General features: G+C 39.8%; 1 protein-coding gene across 3 annotated transcripts; it reads left to right on the top strand.

Moving 5' to 3' along the window:
- Window positions 1–16,400, top strand: LOC130379670 (lipopolysaccharide-induced tumor necrosis factor-alpha factor homolog). 3 transcript variants are annotated; one of them, XM_056586633.1, is made up of 12 exons: window positions 1–624; window positions 781–844; window positions 1,212–1,315; window positions 1,635–1,685; window positions 2,948–3,007; window positions 3,426–3,497; window positions 3,729–3,788; window positions 4,208–4,264; window positions 4,737–4,802; window positions 4,910–4,939; window positions 5,108–5,246; window positions 5,370–6,511. In XM_056586633.1, exons 3-12 carry the CDS (start codon window positions 1,267–1,269, stop codon window positions 5,473–5,475), a joined length of 690 nt encoding a protein of 229 aa, XP_056442608.1. In that variant the 5' UTR covers window positions 1–624; window positions 781–844; window positions 1,212–1,266; the 3' UTR covers window positions 5,476–6,511. The 3 variants fall into 3 exon arrangements, with proteins under 3 accessions (XP_056442608.1, XP_056442607.1, XP_056442609.1); XM_056586632.1 differs by having other exon boundaries at window positions 1–844; XM_056586634.1 differs by lacking the exons at window positions 4,737–4,802; window positions 4,910–4,939; window positions 5,108–5,246; window positions 5,370–6,511 and adding exons at window positions 14,809–14,868; window positions 14,965–14,994; window positions 15,169–15,307; window positions 15,441–16,400 and having other exon boundaries at window positions 2–844.
- Window positions 16,401–19,118: the final 2,718 nt, after the last annotated feature.

Below are 19,118 nucleotides of genomic sequence, written 5' to 3'. Positions count from 1 at the left end.
AGCATGTCATGGGACCTGGGAACAGTTGTATCTCATTAATACAAAATTACACTTATTCTGTTCAATGCCTCAATCTCCAGAGCCAGCTTAGTAAATGTTGGAGATGTACTGGAGGGATACAAACAGTTAGGATCTAGTCCTGGGAGTGGACTTTGTACATGTTATTTAACAAAACTGATGTGTATTACGTGAAGGATTTGTATATTATTGCAGGCCTCTAACTATTGTATGTTTTATATTATGGGCCTTTGCATTGTCTGCTGATTCTTACTGGACCAGTCACCATTGTAGTGTTGGTATTTGTGTTGTCTACGCCTATTCTATGTTATTTTTATCTGTTTCACCAGGTGAGGTCGGGGGCTGCAGATGTTCTGGCTCAGATTTGAATGCCCATAGGTCACGGGCTGATGGGGAATTCAGAAAACTCCATCATGGATGCAAGCTTATTCTTTAAGCTGTGTTGATACTTTGAAGACGAGGTCATTGTCCTGCATCCGTTGCTTATTAACGTCCACTTGTACCAGCAAAGTTCATGGATCCAGTTCGGGTGACCCTTTTAGGCTAAAGCCTGTCCAGGAATTTCCATCAAATGACGGACAGAGCTTGACCATGTCCTATGTTTTGGTAAGGCCGGTGAATAAACATGCATATCGTAATATACTAGTCTGTGTTAATGTATCGTAACAATAAATTATCCCTCTGATTTCCCCATTGAATGATTGTCCTTCAATCCGCATTCCAATTACATGGGCACACCTTCTGCTACATTCTTTAAATCAGAGAAAACGAAAGCATTAAGTTCATTGTGTGGCCAGCCCTACACCCTACAGAGCTATCTAATAAGGTGAGTCCCTCCTATTCTCATTAAAAAATTGTATGGGATCATATCAGTTGAGAAAAGCCGGGTTATTGGAACTGCAATGATATTTTGATTGAGGATGAGTCCTAACATTTATTTTTCCATTCATTAGCCTACATAGGCCATCATTTGGTTCTGGGTTTCTCATATAAGTGTACTGTTCCGATGTGCTAAATTAGCAAACTACCTCAACTCCAGTGGGCCGTATTAGTCTTATCAACAAGCATTGTTAACTTATAAAGAAATGTAACATCAATACAGACATCATTGTTTGACTGTTTTTGTGTTATTTTATTCGTTTTTTTGATGTTTTATGATTTATTTTTATTTATGTGTTTTCTCCATTCTCTAGGGAACTTGTCTGAATCGTTTTCGATTGTGTGTCTTAACTTCACAATATCTCAAACATGATGAATCCCGCTGCCGTTTATCCTTATCCTCCTGGCAATCCAATAGGTGAGAGGCCAGAGCACATTTTTGCTTCTCATGCCAGCTAGGAATGCACTAACTGGGTAATAGGCTGGTGTTGGTTGATGTGAGGGACTATTAATTGATAATTTGCTTTATTTCATACCTCAAGCTGTTTTATTAAATCAATGTGCAGGATAATAAGTTAGAAAATATACATAATTTTGATATGGTTTATATAGTTATAGCTCGCTAATAAGCTGTAGCTGATTGTGAGTGTACGATTCTTTGTTTGGTAGACGTCAATCATCAATGGGTTTGGCAGCATTATATTTGTAGAAGCTTAAATTATTCTCACGTTGTACAGGTATGCCTGTTTACCCACAAGGCGTGGCCCAACCTCCATTCGCAATCCCTGGTAAATACATTTTCACACTCGTGGATGACAAAGACAAATAATGAAAGCATTCAGCTTGGAACAGAATATATTACAGTTAATAACATCACTTTCCTGATTGTTCCTAGTTGTTGTTTTTTCTTGCAGTCTCACTTCCGTTCAAATTTACTTTTAATTATGGGGGTCTAAAGATCTAAACCACACAAACCAATTCGATTTAGAAGCATTTTTTTGGTATATTTGTTGAAAATCTCTTTGCATCCTGACAGCAATCAACAAATCAAGTGCTCTTACATGATAAGAAAAATAGTCTGGCTGAACGGAAGTGGACAGCGTCTATTGCCTAGCGTCGGATTTGGCCACGACTCCTCCCCTTCCGGTTGCTAAACTAGGCAGTATGCCTAGTTTAGGCGAAAATTGCAAAGAACTGCAAAAGATTTGCTTACAGCATTTGCTGAGGAAGAAAGATGTTCTATTTTGCATGGACACCGCTGCTGCTTCCCTGGCTTAGCCCCGCCCTAGACGATTATGATTGGTTTAAAGAAATAAAAACAGGCCCGCCCAGTTTCCCCACGGATAGACGGCTCGAGGTAGCGTGGCTCCAGACCATTCTACTTGCTGTAGTTTGGTCTGGCTTTGCGAGACTATAAGAAAAATATCTGGTATCTGGGCTGTCACAGGCTTGTAATAAGCCTGTTCAATCATTAAATTCTGACCAAATGTTGTTGCGTATTTTGGGGGAGTGGCTTTGGAGGGAAGACTGAAGGGAGGGCAGGGATTTTTTGGTTTCGTTTTTTAATTAATATATAGCTTACCTTGGTGGATTTTTTCGAATTACCTACCCTACCGTTACTTTTGAAACATGTTGTGAATGTAATACAATAGATAAGGTAAGGGTTCAATATTGATTAGGTGTTAACGACTGTCAATTGTTAGATTAAAAAGCTTTGTCCCTTTAATCTAGCATTTGAAACTGTCTGTAATACTTCTCAGTTCAGTTGCTCAAAATACAGCAGTAAATGTCAATTCTGCAGTGGCCACCACAAGCCCTGGTAAGTCTTATATCACTTTCATGGTAGCACAAAGACCAGGAAAGGGTCTTTAATGACCACCATTCTAATGATTTATCATTGACAAGCTGTGTTTGGCACCATGTTAAAGATATGGGTTTAATATTTATGAGATGAAAGTGGATATTGTATCTAACAATTTTGGTATAATGCCTCGTTCGAATTATGCATCGAGCAGTAAAGAAATACTTTTTAATCTTTAATCTTTCTCAGGTTTTGTAGCAGCGCCTATTTACCAACAAGGCCCAGCACAACCTCAGTTCCAAAGCCCCGGTAACTCAACTTTAGACTCATGGAAACAGATATATAAAAATGACACACAAAACATCTATATTTAAGGAAATCACATTTCAGTTTTCTTTGTTGTATTCTTTCTTGCATGAGTCATTAATTATTAATCACTCCCTTAAGCGAGGGATGAGATATATTCAGTTGAATACCTAAAGGATTAAGATCACTGTGATTGGTTTCTCCAAATTTGCTAGCCTCAATTTGATCAATAGAGCAAGAGAAATGTACTTTTAAAACATGTTGTCAAGGAAATTACATGGATCAGATACAGGCTCCATATTGATGATATGTTTATGACTATAAATTGATTTTTAGCGGCTAGTTTAAGCTTTTTCTTTTTCCTTTGGAAAAAGCTGTCTCTTTTTCATCTTGATTTTTTACTGTCTGTAATACTTCTCAGTTCAGCAGCAGCCAGCTGTTGCTCAAAATACAGCAGTAAATGTCAATTCTCCAGTGGCCACCACAAGCCCTGGTAAGTCTTATATCAATTTCATGGTAGCACAAAGACCATGAAAGGGTCTTTAATGACAACCATTCTAATGATTTATCATTGACGAGGTGTGTTTGGCACCATTTTAAAGATATGGGTTTAATATTTATGAGATGAAAGTGGATATTGTACCTAAAAATGTTGGTATAATGCCTCTTTCGAATTATGCGTCAAGCAGTTCAGAAATACTTTTTAATCTTTAATCTTTCTCAGGTTTTGTAGCAGCACCTATTTACCAACCAGGCCCAGCACAACCTCAGTTCCAAAGCCCCGGTAACTCAACTTTAGACTCATGGAAACAGATATATAAAAATGACACACAAAACATCTATATTTAAGGAAATCACATTTCAGTTTTTCTTTGTTGTATTCTTTCTTGCATGAGTCATTAATTATTAATCACTCCCTTAAGCGAGGGATGAGATGTATTTAGTTGGATACTTAAAGGATCAAGCTCACTGTGATTGGTTTCTCCAAATTTCCTAGCCTAAATTTGATCAATAGAGCAAGAGAAATGTACTTTTAAAACATGTTGTCAAGGAAATTACATGGATCAGATACAGGCTCCATATTGATGAGATGTTTATGACTATAAATTGATTTTTAGCGGCTAGTTTAAGCTTTTTCTTTTTCCTTTGGAAAAAGCTGTCTCTTTTTCATCTTGATTTTGTACTTTTTGTAATACTTCTCAGTTCAGCCGCAGCCAGCTGTTGCTCAAAATACAACAGTACAGGTCAATGCCGCCCCTGGTAAGTCCTAAATCACTTTCAGGCCAACACAAAGAAAATAATATCAATATAATGGTTTATCACAAGGTGTAATAAACGAGGTGTAAGGGACTGTACATTGAGGATTTTATGTTACTTTATTTTGGAAAAAGTGTCCGATAAAAGTTATAGAGTTCTAAGTTATCGGGTTTAATATGGATGAGGTGAAAGTCGATATTGTGGGTTATAGTTATAGTACAATGCTTCATTGGTTTTAAAACATTGGTTACAAAACAAACACAACAGCAGGTAAGCAATTTAGCTGTGCCTTAATCAGGCCGAGCACAAAGCTACCACAAATTTCATAAGCCCAGGTCACTAAACTTTCAACTCATAGTAACACACACAAAATTAAATGAAAGCTTCCTGCTTTTTTTGGAAAATTGAATATTGAAGAAAATCATGTTACAGATCTTTCTTCTTGTATTTTTAAAGTTTCTGTACTACTTCTCAGTTCAGCAGCCGCAGCAGCCTGTTGTCCAGCATACAAACATCTGCATCGATTCAGGGAACCTTCAAGGTAACACAAGGAAAACACAATGTCATTTTAATGGTGTATTATTGACGAGGTGTGTACATTGATATTTCAGCCAATCCATTAACCTTGTTTTCTGATTTGATTCTAAGGTCAACCAAGGGGCCCTGAATTAAAAAATGGTAACTACTTTCATACACACAATAAAAAAAAAAGCATATAAGGCCTAAATAGGCTACCTTATTAATGAGATGATTTTATTTTGAGGTTATTTTATTTCTACAAAAAATTGATGTGAAGGAGGCAGAGCATGTTGTTAACCGTGGGCGTCTCTCCTTGGGTCCAAATAGTCGTGGTGGTAGGGCCGGCGGCAGGGGGGAGACCAGTACGGACAAAATGTGCCCTTTGCGAGGCCACCTGTGTCACTAGTGTCACCTACAAGAATGGTGCACTCACATGGATTCTGTGCGGTGTGCTAGCAATATTTCCGTGAGTCCTTCACACATTTAGCAAACCATTTTGATATGCATCCTCACATCCATGTATTTTTACTTTTACAATATTATTAATTGAATCACATTTTAATTAATTGGATTCTATGCTTCTTTTTAGAATATGGCCACTCTGCTTGATCCCGTTCTGTTGTGATAGCTGTAAGGATGTGGAACATCGCTGTCCCAACTGCCAAAATGTTGTGCATGTACATAAACGCATTTAAAGGTGACTGTCATAGACCTCAGCAGCAAGACACTTACTGGAACAGTATGCGATTCCTTCTAAATCATTATAGCAATAATGTTTATCTATGTAGCCCTTCATATTAAGTGGCATAAATTCGATGGTCTGTGTCAACTGTTGATTGAATTGTCCAGGTTTACAAAGACACATTGGTTGCATATTGGGGAGTTTTAATTCACACTGGTTAACATAATCATAACTTTTATTACTGAAAAGCACTTTAAATCTGATGATTTGCTTATTCTTTGAATTTGTATGCACTTAAATGATTCTAACACTTTTTGGCATACATCTTGACTGTTAAATGCACTTTCTGTAAGTCGCTTTAGACTGAAGCGTAATACAAGGAATGCCGTCTGCGGTAGAAACAGGAAAATTCAGCTTACATATTTCAGGTTTGAGGATGCGTTCAGGCCATCTATGGATCTTGAGGAGACAAAGTTCCTAAACAGGTTCTCCTTGCTCTGTGAGCATTGATGACACACTGAAGGGAATGTTTTCTCGGAATTGACACTGGGTGTGTGGGTTATTGTTGTGTTGTGTTCATCTGCAGCATTGACTGCAAGCCAGTGGTTCTCAACCTTTTTATTCTTGTGTACCCCCTTAGCCTTTTTGTCATACCATGCGCACCCCCTCACTCATACATGTTGATCATTCTTCAAAAGTAGAAAATAACACAACTGATTATTGAATGGAAAATCATTTTATTTCATCTCCTTAACTTGAACATGTAATTCTCTGGCATTTTCTTAATTTTACTCAAATGAATAATAAAAATAAATAATATGTTGCCTTGAAAATAAAAAAGTAATATAAACAAATAAATAAAAACGAAATCAAAACGATCAACCTGCCTTTCTATATAACTCTCGTAGCATCAACCACAAAAACTGGAGATCCTTTAAATAAGTCCCATTTTAACAGAAATGTCCACTCTAAACAAGAAGCACTGAGGCTGCGGTGGTTCCGCAGAAGTATAAGTGAATCGATATAAACATAGTTTTCACTGTACTGCCTAGGTTAAAGTTTGGCCTCTTTCTTGCGTTTCTCGGCCGGCTCCTCTGAACCCTCACCTGAATCCAGAGCAAGTGGACATTTCAACCATTCCTCCATATTTTTCTGGCTGCAGGTAAGCAGCCAGAAATCACATGATTATGTGATTTGGGCGCGGCTGTGCCACAGCATATTATTGTCTCCCTGGGGAAACTAGTTATAGCGCATTATCATTTTATTGACGGGCTTATGAAATGACTGAGGAATAGTTACTTATCATCTTGGAATTTCCTAGACTGGGTACCTCTAGCCCGTTCTGCCGGCGATTTGAATTCGCTCTGCAGCAGGGTCTGGAGAGGAGCAATATTAGACTGGGTAGCCCCGCCCATTCTGCCGTCGATTTGTGGTCACCCTGCAGAAGGGTCTGGAGAAGAGCAATACATTTCTTTCTAGTTTCGATACGATTTTGTGTGGGCCAATCACCAAGCTGGCTTTTTCCCCCTGGCGCGCTATTGGCTTGTTTAACACAAAGACAACCGGGGAGCGACGGTAAGCAGCCAATTGCTTACAGATGTGCTCGTACCCCCGGTTGGGAAACAGTAGGCTGATGCAAATCTTTATACACAAGAAAACAGTGTGATCAGTTTGATCCATCGGTTTGCTGACTGAGCTATGTCCACCATGATTTTATTTTACAGGATTCCATCAGAGATATTCAAAGTCTGGCAGGGAAATTATCATATTTTCTTCACTGACCTTTTTGTAAGATTGGTGAATAAACATGTATATCGTAATATTATAGTTGGTATTCTTGAATCATAACACCTTACAAAAAAAGGAAACTCCTTCCCACTTCCCTGTTGTCTTTCAGTCCACTCTCCAATTAGCCTACATTGTCATACATTCTGTTAAACTCTTAAAATCCTAGAAACCTAAAGCAATTATGTCATTGTCATCAATCTGAAGTCCCGGTTCAATCTGGACTTCAGAGAGTCAAAGCCAATGTTTCTTCCCCCAATTCCTTCTCCACCATGGCTTATTTTGCAAACCCTTACCCGCCCTTACCCGCGAATTACATTCCGCACCCGACCAGACCCACCACAAATTGTAACCGAGTCCGCTCGACCCGCACCCGAAGGAAAATTTGACACATTAGATGGAACGCAGGGGAATGAAACTATCTGGTATTTGGCGTGGTGCTTCAGATTGCTGTGCCCAAAAAGCACATCATCCACTGTGGACAGTTTTAGTAGACTCCTTCGTTCGTTCGTGAATAACTCTCGCAATCGCAAAACCTGCGACGGACCCGCGCTGTTCAGAGGTCCGACCCGACCCACACCTGAGTCCGACACAGGAGGCTACATAATTTTTTATCCATTTCATCCAAATTGTACGGGACACCCATCGGGTAAACAAACCCATGCAGGACTCTGGCTGAGATAACCCCCACTACTACCTGTTGTGGAACTATACTACCAGAGATGTCCGAGGGGGTAGACTGAGTACAGTTGGATACACGTTTACTTTTACCAGCTTCCTCACACAAATTAGACTATTAAAAGACACCAAAAAAGAAATTATTTTAGACTTAACATATTTTCAGAGTGTGTGCCAAAATATAACCAAGGATTTATATCTTGAAGGTGTCTAATTTTTATACAATCAATCAAATAAAAAAAGTGCACTTTTGTCTCAACTGTACCCTCGCTGAAAAATGGTAGGGTACAGTTGAGACAGTCGCGGGTACAGTTGAGACTCCATTGAAAACAATGGAAATGTGACATGCCAGTCTTTGCAGTCTTTGTCTTTGTATTTAAATCATTGAAATAATTATGTGTTCATGTGTTTTTCTAATGTATTAGGTTAAAATACCATAGACTACAACCCATAAGTCTATAATCAATGTCATTTACATCACACCATCTATTAATAGCAGGGTAAAGCAAACAACAAACATCCACTTTTTAAGCTTAGCCTAGGCTACATTTATTAATTTTTTCAACTCATCAATGTCATCATATAATATTAAAAAAGTTAAAGTTAAACAAATAACTTATAACAAATAACTTATAACAAATATAATAACAACAATTGAATCTAATTGTGATTCAAACCCTGTTGTCATAAACGGGCAAGCGCTTCACATGTAACGCAACGGAGTTCTAGGTCGGGTACAGTTGAGACGATGTGTCTCAACTGTCCCCCGATGACCTCCTGGCACATTACACAGTATTACGTAATGCCCTTCAATGCAACTATGCCATGCAATATATCTATTTTTAGAGCACAAACTAACGTTTACAAATATGCAACATTACTTTTTGAGTCACGAAGGGGTAAGAAGGTATTCATTGCGAAATGGACATGGTGAAGTCAAAATCTTACCTGCAAAAACAGACTTTTGCCGATAACTTCGTAGCGGAGCCACACACAGAGTTCAAATCTCCCACGCTGAAAGAGGACGTCTATACGCATGTGCAGAGCAAAAATCAGCGCGATGCATGTTTGCGCACTAAAGATATTACGGATGTCTCAACTGTACCCTGTACTCAACTGTACACAGTCTACCCTACTCTCTATACCGTTTATACCAAACACTAATGGTGTGATCAGGATGCCTTGGACACCATCCTTCCGAGTTGCACACGTCATTTCCGGTCTCGGAGCACTTATCGCGTTCCCGCTCGTCTTTGTGATTGTGTCATATAAATGGCAAGTCGTCGTTTATTGTTAGCTACGTTAGCCTCTTTAGCAAACCAGCTTGAAAAAACAACACAGCAAGACCGTGCAATGCATAAATTGGTGACCGGAATAAAGTAGCAATGTAATCAAGTTTGTAAGAGCATTTAAAATCAACATTAAAATGACCAAAGTGGTACAAATACAAAGAAAATAAATTTCTTTACGGGCGCAACCATTTTTGTTGAGAGCGTCATCACTGAACTCGGTATACTCTCAGAATTCCGAGGGGGCTCGGCCAAAAGGGGGCCTGCCTCTTTGAAATGCCGCAAGAAAGCTTGGAGTTTGCCCCACCTCCAACTCGGAAGGCTGGTGTCCGAGGCATCTGGATCACACCATAAGTCCATCCCACTGGCACTGATCTATAATAGGTCTGTAGTGCCCAAGGCGTGTTTGAAAATTAGGTGCTTGTAGTTTTTTAGAGCCTCCCCCCCCCCCATACACTTCCTGCTTTAAATGATGCAAAAAAAATAATTTTGCGTCATTTAAAACAGGAAGGGTTAGAGGTAGATACAGATCTCTCCCGTCTCAAGGGGAATATGAGGGAATGATGCAAGACCATTCAAAAATATGAGTGGGTTTCTTACGATACAAAGCTTAATGCAAAAGGGTGAAGTGTCCCTTGAAGCGCGCTGAGCCGTAACTATTTTCCGGTACTCCTCCGTTGGGGTACCAAGCGGTCTGAAAGGGTGCCGAAAAGGGGGAGCTACACAAGCCGTCCGTTGATTGGTCGACAGAATTGTCACTTCCGTGCGAAAGTGGGATAAAATCAAACAATCACGGTATCTTCAATGTATTTCTGTACGCGCAAAAGTTTGCCGTCCTTCTTGGACTTCGTACATTGTTGCTCTTTGTTTAATGGATCAGGTTCTTCTTTTCCATTGAATTTCTTAGCTGGCAACACTATGTCGCGCTGCTATGATGTCACGATGCTTACGCAGCTGACTTGCTGGAAATGTAGGCCCAACTGCAGTCGGTTTAGGGTTAGGGGTTATTGTTATTTTGCAGTGTTGTATACTCACAGGTATAACCGGATCGGGGGCATTCTCCACGGCAGGCACAAACATCCGCTCAGTGTGTGTTTTAGTTTTTGCTGTCGATGTTGGTGTTCGAGTAAATCATGTATTTATCCGTCTTGCGGTCGGATAGATACTTTCGTGCACGATTAAAAAAGCTATGTTCTGTGAGCTAAACCAGCTGAGCTTAACATTACTTTCTCAACCACTTCCTCAGTGAGTGAACCTATGCTATGTGGTTGGTCAGATCCTTCTGTGCTTCCCTTGTAATCCACTATATGTTCACAGCTTGTGCCCTTGGCCTTATAAATGATTCACACTGGATTGGAACATGTTGGAAATCTTTGGAAAGTATTCAAAAGTGTATTCCCATATGTGTCCAAGATTGCCTGCTGCAAAGCCACAAGAGTTTCTCTCCTGAGCATCGATCTGCTCCATCCTACTGGGCCCTAAAAACCTTTATTGTGTTGTGCAACAACCCTTACAAAATCACCTTGAAACACAAACACAACAAAACATACACACAATACTTCCACACACATGGTTCTTTATTAGGAATTTGCAGTTTACCTTCCCCCCCCCCCTTTATTGATGTAAATATCGCTAAATTAATGATGATTGACTGTCAACCGTTCTCGGCTTAGCTCAGGAGGTAGGGCATTTGTCTTGTAACCGAAAGGTTGCTAGTTCGATCCCCAGCTCCTCCTAGCTCAGTGTTGTGTCCCTGAGCAGGAAACTTAACCCTAACTGCTCCTGACGAGCTGGCTGTCGCCTTGCCCCAAGACTTGCCCCAACTCTGAGCACCTTTAAAACAAGACTGAAGACTTCTATGTTTGCTTTAGCTTTCTGCTAAATCTTAAATACATTGCACTTTCTAAAAAGCTTTTTTTTTTACTTTGCCTTTATTTTCTATTTTATTACAAAAATGCCCTTTTAACTTTCTATTTTACTCATTTCTTTGCATATGTTTTCTTTAACTTATCTATTCTTTTATTTTATTGTATGACAATGTTTATGTGTGAAGCACTTTGAGTCTGCCTTGTGTATGAAAAGTGCTTTATAAATCAAGTTGCCTTGCCTTGCCTTGCATGGTTCACTCTGCCGTCGGTGTGTCAATGTGTGTATCAACTAGGGGTGTAACGGTACACAAAAGTCACGGTTCGGTACGTACCTCGGTTTTTAAGTCACGGTACGGTACGCTACGGTACGGTTAGTAGTTACGGGGAATTAAAAAAAAAAAAAAAAGGAGCAATGAAAACACAAATAAACTTTGTTATGGCATTTCAGTTTCTGAATTCCCAGTGAGCTGGGTTTGTACAGCTCTTTTTTTTTTTCCACAGCAACGGTAAAAGTAACACCTGTGGATGGCGCCTTTTCAAATGCGTGTGCATGTAAAGTGCTGAGTAGACACAGGGAGCCCTATCCATAGCCGAACAGCCTGTCGGAGACCCTCTCCGTAGCTTACGTGCACATCCAATATTTTTAACTATGCGTCGAAACCATGGACCCATTGGTCGACGCAATGGAGACGGCAAGGGCTGTGATGGTCCTCTGACAAAATAATTTCCTGAATCACTTCTTCGGTTTGACTTTGTACCTTAATTACTTTGTACATTGTTTACTTTGCAGCAGGACCAATAAAACACCAAATAAGATTTGAAAAGCTTTGGAAGTGTATTTACAACACTGCTTAAATGGTTTGTAACATACATACTGTATAAGATAGATCGGGCGGCCAATTGCATTGCGTATCCGAAATCCCGACTGAGAGCTGCTGAAGGGATTACGGAGTCGGAGTAGCCGACTCGCCGAGCACAGCAGGACCAAGAAAAAAAAAATAATAATAGTTTCACTTCTGACACCAATGTAGTGACCTCGCCGGTGGCATAATGATGTCGAGTCATTAGTAGTTGAAGGTAGTTTTAATGAACCAAAACCAGTCACTGAAACCCGTAACGTCATAACCTACGGCAGAAAACCGACCCAAAACAAACCCCGGTTACCCCGGCAACCCCCAACACGGTCTCACTCGCGTGCAGGCCCCCACCCTCCTGTTCTTCCAAGGCCCTCCCCCAGCTGACCTAATGATTCGCCCCCACGCTGATTGACAAGAAGACCATTCCAATACATGCACATAGAACAACTGGCATAACGGACAACGAAATATAATGCAACACATAACACACAAACTATTTAACTGTCCCAGGGTCGCTATATTACTTTGGCTAAACGGTCCGGGTGGAACTCCGGCTTCAAGTTTTAAATTCCGTATTGCAAAACAAGCCTTTAAATTCACCATATTAACGCTATGAACGCCACATTTACGAACCGCGGTACACCTCTGTAACCGCACCGAAGTGCCTGTACCGTGACGGTTCGGTACAAATACGTGTACCGTTACACCCCTAGTATCAACCGATGTAAGTCGCTTTGGATAAAAGTGTCTGCTAAACGCCCTAATTGTAATTGCTCTCTGTGTTGTTTGGTTTTCTATTCAACTTGGTAATGTGGAAACCCCACACCCATAAACCTGCTACAATTGATTCTATCCAATGCCAATTACATGGGCACGCCTTCTGCTACATTCTATAAATCTGAGAAAACAAACACATTATGGCCATGGTCAACGTGGACAGCCCTAGACACTACAGAGCTGTTTAATAAGGTGAGTACCTCCTGATCTTATTAAAGCATTTTATGGGATCATATGAGTTGAGAAAAGTCTATTGGAACGGCAATAATCTTTTGATTGATAATAATTTATTTTTAAATTCATTAGCCTGCATAGGCCTTCATTTGGTTCTGGGTTTGTGTGTGTACTGTTCCGATGTGCTAAATTAGCAAACAACCTCCACTCCAGTGGACCATCTAAGTCCATCTAACTTATAAAGAAATGTATAAATCGTGTATAAATCAATGCAGACATCATTGTTTTACTGTTTTTGTGTTCTTTTATTGTTTTTTTGTGACGTTTTACGATTTATTTCAAATGTGTTTTTTCCATTCTCTAGGGAACTTGTCTGTGTCGTTTTCGATTGTGTGACTTAACTTCACAATATCTCAAACATGATGAATCCCGCTGCCGGTTATCCTTATCCTCCTGGCAATCCAATAGGTGAGAGGCCAGAGCACATTTTTGCTTCTCATGCCAGCTAGGAATGCACTAACTGGGTAACTGGCCGGTGTGTGTGTGAGTTAGGGACAATAATTGAGTGTTGCTTGGCTTTGTTTCATACCTGATGTTTTTAAGCTATTCCATCGAATCAATGTGCAGGAAAATAAGTTTGAAAACATATATCAAAAAAATGAAAGTTGATATAGTATATAGTTATAGCTCACTAATAAGCTGTAGCTGATTGTGAGAGTACGATGCTTTGTTTGGCAGATGTCCATCATCAAGCAGTTTGGCAGCATTTTAATTAAGCTGAAATCGTTCACAGGTTTCACTGGTATGCCGGCTTACCCACAAGGCCTTCCCCAACCAATCCCTGGTAAATACACTTTCACACTCATGGGTGCCAAAGACAAATAATGAAAGCATTCAGCTTGGGACAGAAAACGGTACATTTAAGAAAATCATACATTTAAGACAATCATTCCTGATTGTCTTAGTTGATGTTTTCAGTTCAGCAGCAGCAGCAGCAGCAGCCGGTTGCTCAAAATACAACAGTACAGGTCAATGCCGCCCCTGGTAAGTCCTAAATCACTTTCATGCTAACACAAAGAAAATAATATCAATATAATGGTTCATTGCAAGTTGTGATACACGAGGTGTAAGGGACTGTACATTGATGATGAAGTGAGATAAAAGTAAGAGACAGGTGTAACTCCCGTTTATTTTCACCTTCGGGTTAACAAACACAAAGTCAAGGAACAAAAGGACAACGTTCCGTTTGCATTCCGTCCGTCTCCAGCTCTTATGACGCTCTCTCTGGCTCGCAGAGTGTCTTCTCTCTCTCTCTCTCTCTCTCTCTCTCTCTCTCTCTCTCTCTCTCTCTCTCTCTCTCTCTCTCTCTCTCTCTCTCTCTCTCTCTCTCTCTCTCTCTCTCTCTCTCTCTCTCTCTCTCTCTCTCTCTCTCTCTCTCGCTCTCTCTCTCTCTCTCTCTCTCTCACTCTCTCTCTCTCTCAAAACCTGACTGAGTGACAAGCAGGCACATAAATACACACTTTCTGATTGGGTCTGATTGCAGACACCTGTCCGCAATCAGACCCAATCACCCCAGCAGACCCGGTGCTCCATACTCCCCCTGCAGGCCAGACGCCGCCCCACCTCCACATTTTGGGTTTAATATGGATGAGTGAAAGCCGATATTGTGGGATATAGTTATAGTATGATACTTCATTGGTTTTACAACATCATCAAGCAGTTTAGCAATTAAGGTGTGCCTGAATCAGGCCTAGCAAAAAGCTACCACAAAGTTTCAAAGCCCAGGTCACTAAACTTTACCCTCATGGTAACACACACCAAATTTAATGAAAGCTTCCTGCAGTTTTAGGAAAATCGAATATTGAATAAAAAACCCACTTTCTTCTTGTATTTTTAAAGTTTCTGTAATACTTTTCAGTTCAGCAGCAGCCTGTTGTCCAGCATACAAACATCTGCATCGATGCAGGGAACCTTCAAGGTAACACAAGGAAAACACAATGTCATTTTAATGGTGTATTATTGACATTGATATTTCAGCCAATCCATGAACCTTGTTTTCTGATTTGATTCTAAGGTCAACCAAGGGGCCCTGAATTAAAAAATGGTAACTACTTTCATACACACAATAAAAAAAAAAGCATATAAGGCCTAAATAGCCTACCTTATTAATGAGATAATTTTATTTTGAGTTTAGTTTATTTTTACAAAAAATTGATGTGAAGGAGGCAGAGCAAGTGCATGTTGTTAACCGTGGGCGTCTCTCCTTGGGTCCAAACAGTCGTGGTGGTAGGGCCGGCGGCAAGGGAGAGACCAGTACGGACAAAATGTGCCCTTTGCGAGGCCACCTGTGTCACTAGTGTCACCTACAAGAATGGTGCACTCACCTGGGTTCTGTGCGGTGTGCTAGGAATATTGGGGTGAGTCCTTCACACATTTAGCAAACCATTTTGATATGCATCCTCACATCCATGTATTTTTACTTTTACAATATTAATAATTTAATCACATTTTAATTAATTGGATTCTATTCTTCTTTTCTATTCTTTTTAGAATATGGCCATTCTGCTTGATCCCGCTCTGTTGTGATAGCTGTAAGGATGTGGAACATCGCTGTCCCAACTGCCAAAATGTTGTGCATGTACATAAACGCATTTAAAGGTGACTGTCATAGACCTCAGCAGCAAGACACTTACTGGAACAGTATGCGATTCCTTCTAAATCATTATAGCAATAATGTTTTTCTATGTAGCCCTTCATATTAGGTGGCATAAATCAGATGGTCTGTGTCAACTGTTGATTGAATTGTCCAGGTTTACAAAGACACATTGGTTGCATATTGGGGAGTTTTAATTCACAGTGGTTAACATAATCATAACTTTTATTACTGAAAAGCACTTTAAATCTGATGATTTGCTTATTCTTTGAATTTGTATGCACTTAAATGATTCTTAAAATTTTTGGCTTACATCTTGACTGTTAAATGCACTTACTGTAAGTCGCTTTAGACTGAAGCGTAATACAAGGAATGCCGTCTGCGGTAGAAACAGGAAAAATACAGCTTGCATATCTCAGGATTGAGGATGCGTTCAGGCCATCTATGGATCTTGAGGAAAGAAAGTTACTAAACAGGTTCTCCTGGCTCTGTGAGCATTGATGACACACTGAAGGAAGAGTTTTCTCGGAACTGACACTGGGTGTGTGGGTTATTGTTGTTTTGTGTTTTGCATGCTTGCCGTGTCTGGCAACCATTGTTAGCGTTGCCAATGCCATTTGTGCCATTGATCTGTAAACATAATGCGTTGCTATTCAGATTATATATAAAAAACATACATTCTAAATACAATTTCCATAATAATAACAGACAAAAACGTTACGTTTCTAGATGGTCCAATGCAAATAAACAGAGAGAGAATGTCGACCGTAGCATGTTACTGCGAATGTATACAGTAGTTATGTTATTACTATGTGTTTGTTTAGTTCATTTAGTGTGTTTATTATTAGTTAATTGCTTTTTTTTTTGGCCTATTACACAGTACTTTACTTCTATTGACGGTAATACAATTTGCAGAAACCCAGTTAATGACTGGATTTCACAGCCATTCTGTGCTTTGAATGAATTGTCATTGACCTTCAACTGCTCTCTGTGTTGTGTGGTTTCTACATTATTAATAAGTTATTCTATAACTTGGTCATGTGGAAACCCATTACCCACGAGCCTGCTACAATTAACAATTATTCGTCAAAGGCGAAGTGAATAGTGGGGAATAGTATTCACGGCGCCCGAGGTGAATAATTGTTAATTGTTAGCGGTTTGTTTGTTTTTATTCTCTGATGAAAATTATTCCCTAGATGAAAACAATATCCCGAGTTTGAGATCTCAATCTTGGGATATTGCCCAATATCCCAAGATAGCGAACCAATCAAATAGCGCCATTTTAAAGGCACCCAGTGCAACTTTCGAGGCTTAAAAATAAACATTCAATTTCTAGTCTTTTTTACACGTAGTAAGTTTCAATAACTCCATACCATTACATACCGACATTCAAGAAGCAAAGATGAGACGTCGTTGTGTGGTGAGAACTGATAGAAAATCGATAACAACAACAATGGCGCCATTTTCTTTATTTTTTGTAACCTACAATAAATAAAGCATGGAAAAATGGCTTCTCCCCACCGGCGATTGTTGTTGTTTACGATTTTCTATCAGTTCTCACCACACAGCGACGTCTCATCTTTGCTCCTTGAATGTCGATATGTAATGGTATGGAGTTATTGAAACTTACTACGTGTAAAAAAGACTAGAAATTGAATGTTTATTTTTCATTGAATGTTTACATAAAGTTGCACTGGGTGCCTTTAAGAGGTTGACGTGTAGCATAGAATAATTTATTTTATCCAATGCCAATGACAGTACTCACACCTTCTAATAGGCACATACTTTTAATCGGAGAAAGTGAAAGCATCAAGTCATTGTGTGGACAGCCCTACACCTTACAGAGATATGAGGTGAGTCACTCCATAATCTATTTAAAAAAATGCAAGGGATCAAATGAGATTCAAGTTGAGAAAAGCTGGCCTAATCTTTTGATTAAGAATAAGTCGTAACATTTTTTTTTAAATTCATTAGCCTACATAGGCCGTCATTTTGTGGTTCTGGCTTTCCCTCAAAATATGTGAACTGTTCCGATGTGCTAAATTAGCAAACAACATCAACTCCAGTGGACCGCCCACTTTCTCAACAGGTGATCTTATAGAGAAATGTATAAATCAATACAGACATCATTTTTTTAATTGTATTTGCGATGTTTTATTCTTTATTTCAAATGGGTTTTCTCCATTCTCCAGGGAACTTGTGTCCTTCTCGATTTTGTGAGTTAACTTGACAATATCTCAAACATGATGAATCCAGCCGGTGGTTCAATCTTAGACATGGGGGACTCGAGTCACATGACTTGACTCGAGTCAGACTCGAGTCGCAAATTTGAGGACTTGAGACTTGCTTGACTAACAATGATAAAAGACTCGACTTGACTTTGACTTGGTCTTCATGACTTGAGAGTTGACTTAGACTTGAGACAGATGACTCGAAATGACTTTTTTAAAGGCACCCAGTGCAATTTTCGAGGCTTAAAAATAAACATTCAATTTCTAGTCTTTTTTACACGTAGTAAGTTTCAATAACTCCATACCATTACATACCGACATTCAAGCAGCAAAGATGAGACGTCGTTGTGTGGTGAGAACTGATAGAAAATCGATAACAACAACAATGCCGCCATTTTCTTTATTTTTTGTAACCTACAATAAATAAAGCAGGCTTCCAGTCAATGGAAAAATGGCTTCTCCCCACCGGCGATTGTTGTTGTTTACGATTTTCTATCAGTTCTCACCACACAGCGACGTCTCATCTTTGCTCCTTGAATGTCGATATGTAATGGTATGGAGTTATTGAAACTTACTAGTAAAAAAGACTGGAAATTGAATGTTTATTTTTCATTGAATGTTTACATAAAGTTGCACTGGGTGCCTTTAAAGTTAGATTAAATGTTGGATATGGGATTTGCGATACGCCAGCCGATTTTAAAAATACACATCTCAAATGGTCCTACCCCCTCTCGTTCAACGCTGACTCTGACTCCACCCATTCCAAGTACATGGACGCGCAATCACGCAAGAGCGCGAACACAGCTAGGTTGGAGTTTAGGGTTGTCTTGTAGTGCTACGTCCAAATGTGGATTAGCTAGTTAGCTAGCTCCAGTAGCTACCGCAGGATAACAACAAACAGAAGCTTGCTCTGGGTCACGAGCTTTGAGTACGTGCACGTGCACGAAGGGGTCACTCGCGGGGAGCGGGGGAGGGGGAGTGCGTACGACCGTTTGATTGACGTACTTGCTGTCCAATGCCACTCGGTGGTTCTGAAAATCATTGGCTGGAGTTTTTCGAGCCCTGCCCGTTCCACAGATGATTGACTTGTTTAATTTTCATGTCAGTAGGCTACTTCTAACTCAGTGGCTGTAAGTGGGTTATAATAATGATTTCAAGTGATTTTCAAGTAAAATTACACCGTCAGAGCCAGAGCGTCAGACTGGGCTGTTCTCAGCATACCGCAAAAAAATTAAGAGGTTTCAAGTTCCAGTCCCCAAATTCAGTTGAACCACTACCTGGACATTTGTGATGGACAGAGCTGCCTTCAGTTTTGGGCCTATTCACATAATGGTTTTGGAATGT

The sequence above is a fragment of the Gadus chalcogrammus genome, chromosome 3, assembly GCF_026213295.1.
Source record: "Gadus chalcogrammus isolate NIFS_2021 chromosome 3, NIFS_Gcha_1.0, whole genome shotgun sequence".
NCBI classification, from domain to species: Eukaryota; Metazoa; Chordata; class Actinopteri; order Gadiformes; family Gadidae; genus Gadus; species Gadus chalcogrammus.
Note: the sequence above shows the minus strand (reverse complement) of the source record. Positions and strands in the feature narration are given on the sequence as shown.